The sequence below is a fragment of the Empidonax traillii genome, unplaced genomic scaffold (genome assembly GCF_003031625.1).
Source record: "Empidonax traillii isolate 1590-97213 ecotype Southwest subspecies unplaced genomic scaffold, ASM303162v1 scaffold508:size451158, whole genome shotgun sequence".
Classification (NCBI taxonomy): Eukaryota; Metazoa; Chordata; class Aves; order Passeriformes; family Tyrannidae; genus Empidonax; species Empidonax traillii.
This window is the reverse complement of record NW_020955701.1, coordinates 445,685-449,332: the sequence shown is the minus strand read 5'-3', so window position 1 is coordinate 449,332 and position 3,648 is coordinate 445,685. Positions and strand designations below refer to the sequence as shown.

Below are 3,648 nucleotides of genomic sequence, written 5' to 3'. Positions count from 1 at the left end.
TTTGTCAGTTGAAAAGACGGGAAAAGTGAAAGGGCTCATCCTCACTCTTAAGGGAAATTCCAGTGGGAAAGGCTATGATTTTTACTCCAGATATTTTGCACCTTGGAATGGAATTCCAGAGGACCCTGTTACAGGTATATATGTGTGTGATAAGCAACTCTTCCTTTTGTTTCAGTTCAATCAGAAAGTTCTTACTAAACTTCATGAATCTGTTTTTGTTCTTTGGAGTCTCTTCTACCTTAGTGTTTTATGTGGACAGCAGGAGTGCTCATTCAACTGAGAACTTTCAGGACTGCTGGCAACTCATTCAGAAAAAATCAAATCATCTTCTTGCTGTCATTAGGCCAGACATTCCTGTGTCTTTTTCAGATCTTTTCCCTGAAGTGTTCCAGTTAGAGATGAGAGACTTGTTCAGTGTTAGATGAGTATTGAAGTAGAAATTCATGTCCACCTCCATTGGTGTTCTGTTTTTTGTGTTGGTGGCTAATGCTGAAGCCCTCAGCTAAACAAAATTTCCATTGCAGCCAGAGGATGAGGAAGTAATTCTGCTTTATTGTAAATAATGGCAATTATAAAGCCTTAAGTTCTGTCTGCTGTGCAAACTCTTAGTTGTTGTTTTCTTTTTCTCTAGACACATGTGGCACTTGATCTGTGGCATTTACATTTTGTCTGTGCTTGCTTTATAAAACAGTGATTGTAATTGAATTCTGTACTTTGTTTTCCAATTTCTTTTAAGGATCTGCTCATGCTGTTTTGAGCAGCTACTGGTCAGAAAAACTGGGGAAGAAAGAAATGCTTGGTAAGAGAAACTATTTTATGACAAAGCTGCTCATTTCTACTCCCTAGAAAAGGCAAGGTTTTACTACCTACTACTGCAATCCAAACTGCAGCACTAACTCCCTGTCCATTTCCTCAGTCTGAGTAGAACATTCTGGCATATTTTGCATGTGAGGTGATCTTTGCTAAATTGCTTTCTTTCCTACCCACCGACATGGCACGTCCTGCCCTCAGGGAGTTGCAAGTGTTGTTTTCTGGATCGTAACTCTGTGGAGATGGTTTTTGATTTCAGCTTTTGGATTTTAGTTCTCCTGACCTTTCACCCCAAGTGAAGCTTGGTGAAACTCAGGTGATGTTGTTTATGTGTTTTGACTGGATTTTACTTTCCTGCTTGGTGTCTCTGGGTTACATGTTGGGTGTTGGGAACAGGTATCAGTATTTTCATTAACCACGTGTATTTTCCAGTACACCTTGAGCAGTGTGTTCCTTTCCTGTCCCCTCATGTCTGTTGAGACCCAAACAACTCATATAATTTCTGCTCAATTTTGGAATTTTCTTGGGAGTTGTTCCAGATGAATCATTTCACTGACTTTTTTTAGGAAACTTAGTAGCTTTTTATATTGCAAGAATAAAGGAAGAATTTCTTCCATACAATGAAGGTCTGTTAGTTCCCAAACAGATTACACATGAAATAATATAAAAATGAGAAACAATAAATCCATTGTCAGATCTCTCTGGATAGTGTGACCTCTAGGAGGAGGCTACAAAGAGAATTTTCCGTGTGAAATACTTCATAATCTTTCTTGAAACTGTGTACATGTCCCTGAATTTAAGCTGCTGGCTAAATCAAGGTTCAGTATCAGTCCTTGCCTTTCTTTCATTTGAGGAGTCTCTGCAACATTTATATTCTCTTATATCAATTGTATAGACTTTCCTGTTTGTTAATGAGTGCAGGGTATAGCAACTGTCTGTGTATCCAGCCCTTCACGGAGTTTGCACATTTCTAAGGTAATGTTTATAAACGTGCATAAGGAATTCCATGTAAACAGACAGATTGGCTTCACAAAATCCAACCAAAATACTGAGGATTTCTTGAAATGTATATTATTACAAGAGTGGCACTTTGTCCTGAGCTGATGTCATTCTGATGACACGATGAAGAAAATCCATTAGTCCTTAAGCCATTTTGTGTGCAATGGTCGTTTACTCCATTTAGACTTACAAGAAGCTCCTCAAAACAACAGGATACTCTTAGGTTAAGGCCACTGGCTGACTGGTGAGTGCAGGGGGGGTGATTCTGGGGTATCAGCAAACTCAGCTTCACAGTCCCTGTGTCAGGTTGATCACAGAGGGATTCAGGGCACTGTGAGTGTGGCTGTTATGTGTTGTTTCTACTGCTGTACATACTTGTTTTTAAATATGTATAAAATCTACATCTAGTCAGAGATATTCCCGGTAAATATGGACCTGGAATGGACATGCAGTAACTTCCTGATCTAAAAGGTGAGTGCCCACCAGAGATGCTTGAATGTCCGCAAAGGCATTTCTGTTCAATGAAAACCTCTGGTTACTGAAATGTGCCCTGCAGGCCTGTTTGCTCTCAGACATAGTGTGAAATACCAGTGCTTCTGTTGGAGAGAAAGAACAGATCAAGTATTGTTCTCATATCAGCTTGGCTAAACCTTCCTTTTGTGGGCCATTTTTTGTTTTTCATCTGCTTTGGAAGTTTCTTTAAAAATAAAACAGATGGATCAATATGAAAACAATCTCAGTCCTGCCTCGAAACAGCCAGTACTGCTTGAACATTTAACAAGTAAAAAACCAACCAACCTGTGAAGATATGAAATAATTGATCTCTCTTACTTAAATCTGCTTTCACAAGGGTGTGGGAGAGCTTAGCTGTGTATCCACTCTTGGCAATAAAAATAGATCAAATTTAGCATGGCCTGGATCTTTAAGAGTCAAAAATACCCACTGGAAGCATTATTGCATTATTGCATTCCTACGTTATGTTCTGACAAGTGAAAAACAGTAACTGGTGGTTCTATGAATGGAAAAGAACAGAAAGTATCAGTATCAGTCTTTAGATAGGTCCTATTGCCACTGTTTTAGAGGGTCTCCTTTGCCTGGGAATCCAATATCCTGGTCAAAGAAGAGCTTTCTTATCAGCAGTGGCTGAGAAATAGTTTTAAAGCATCCAGCATATATGCCATCTGTTAGAGAGCCTGTGCTCTGCTGGGAGCTGAATCTTATAAATTGTGGGGCTGAGAGGAGAAATGTGCCCTTTAGTTTTGAACAGCTCCTGTAGCAGTTGGAAATTCCTTGAGCAAGGAGACTGGACGTTAATGCCTCTTCGTCCATTTACAGCCTTTTACAAAAGCAACTCTATGTGAAACTCAAACCTTTACTAAATACCATCTGAACCAGACCATTTTCTGATCAAGGAGTTGTGCAACTAAAATGGCTCTGCTGAAATAAGTTACAGACTCCACAAGTGAAGTGAACATTATCATCCCACCTGGGTATGGCTGAACAGTTCAGGCAAAAGCTTAGTTCTGTAATCAATTACAAGGCTGTTTCTACTTGAAGTATATCCAGTTGTATTAAATTATGTATTCAGGATTCTATAAATCTAAGTCTGTTCCTCTCTCTGGAAGAGCTTGGCGTCAGTTTGTGACAGCTGAAGCAGCATTGATGTTTTTTTGTAGACTTTTTCCACTGCCTGTGTGAGCTTATTTACCCCCTTGGCCAGACACATTCTTTGAATGTGGTATCAGCTTCAGACGTTCAGTGCCAGTAAAATGGTTCTTCATTCTCTTGGAGATAATGCTTGGTGTTCTTCCTTCTGACCTCCAGAAACTGTATCCCGAG

At 39.6% G+C, this 3,648-nt stretch overlaps 1 protein-coding gene across 1 annotated transcript in view; it reads left to right on the top strand.

Annotated features, from left to right (window-relative positions):
* The window catches only part of LOC114064017 (phenazine biosynthesis-like domain-containing protein), a 21,984-nt gene that overhangs the window by 1,812 nt on the left and 16,524 nt on the right, over positions 1 to 3,648 (top strand). The window contains exon 4 of the mRNA XM_027896667.1: positions 737 to 799. Within this exon, the coding sequence (XP_027752468.1) occupies positions 737 to 799 (63 nt within the window). The remainder of the gene's footprint in view (positions 1 to 736; positions 800 to 3,648) is intronic.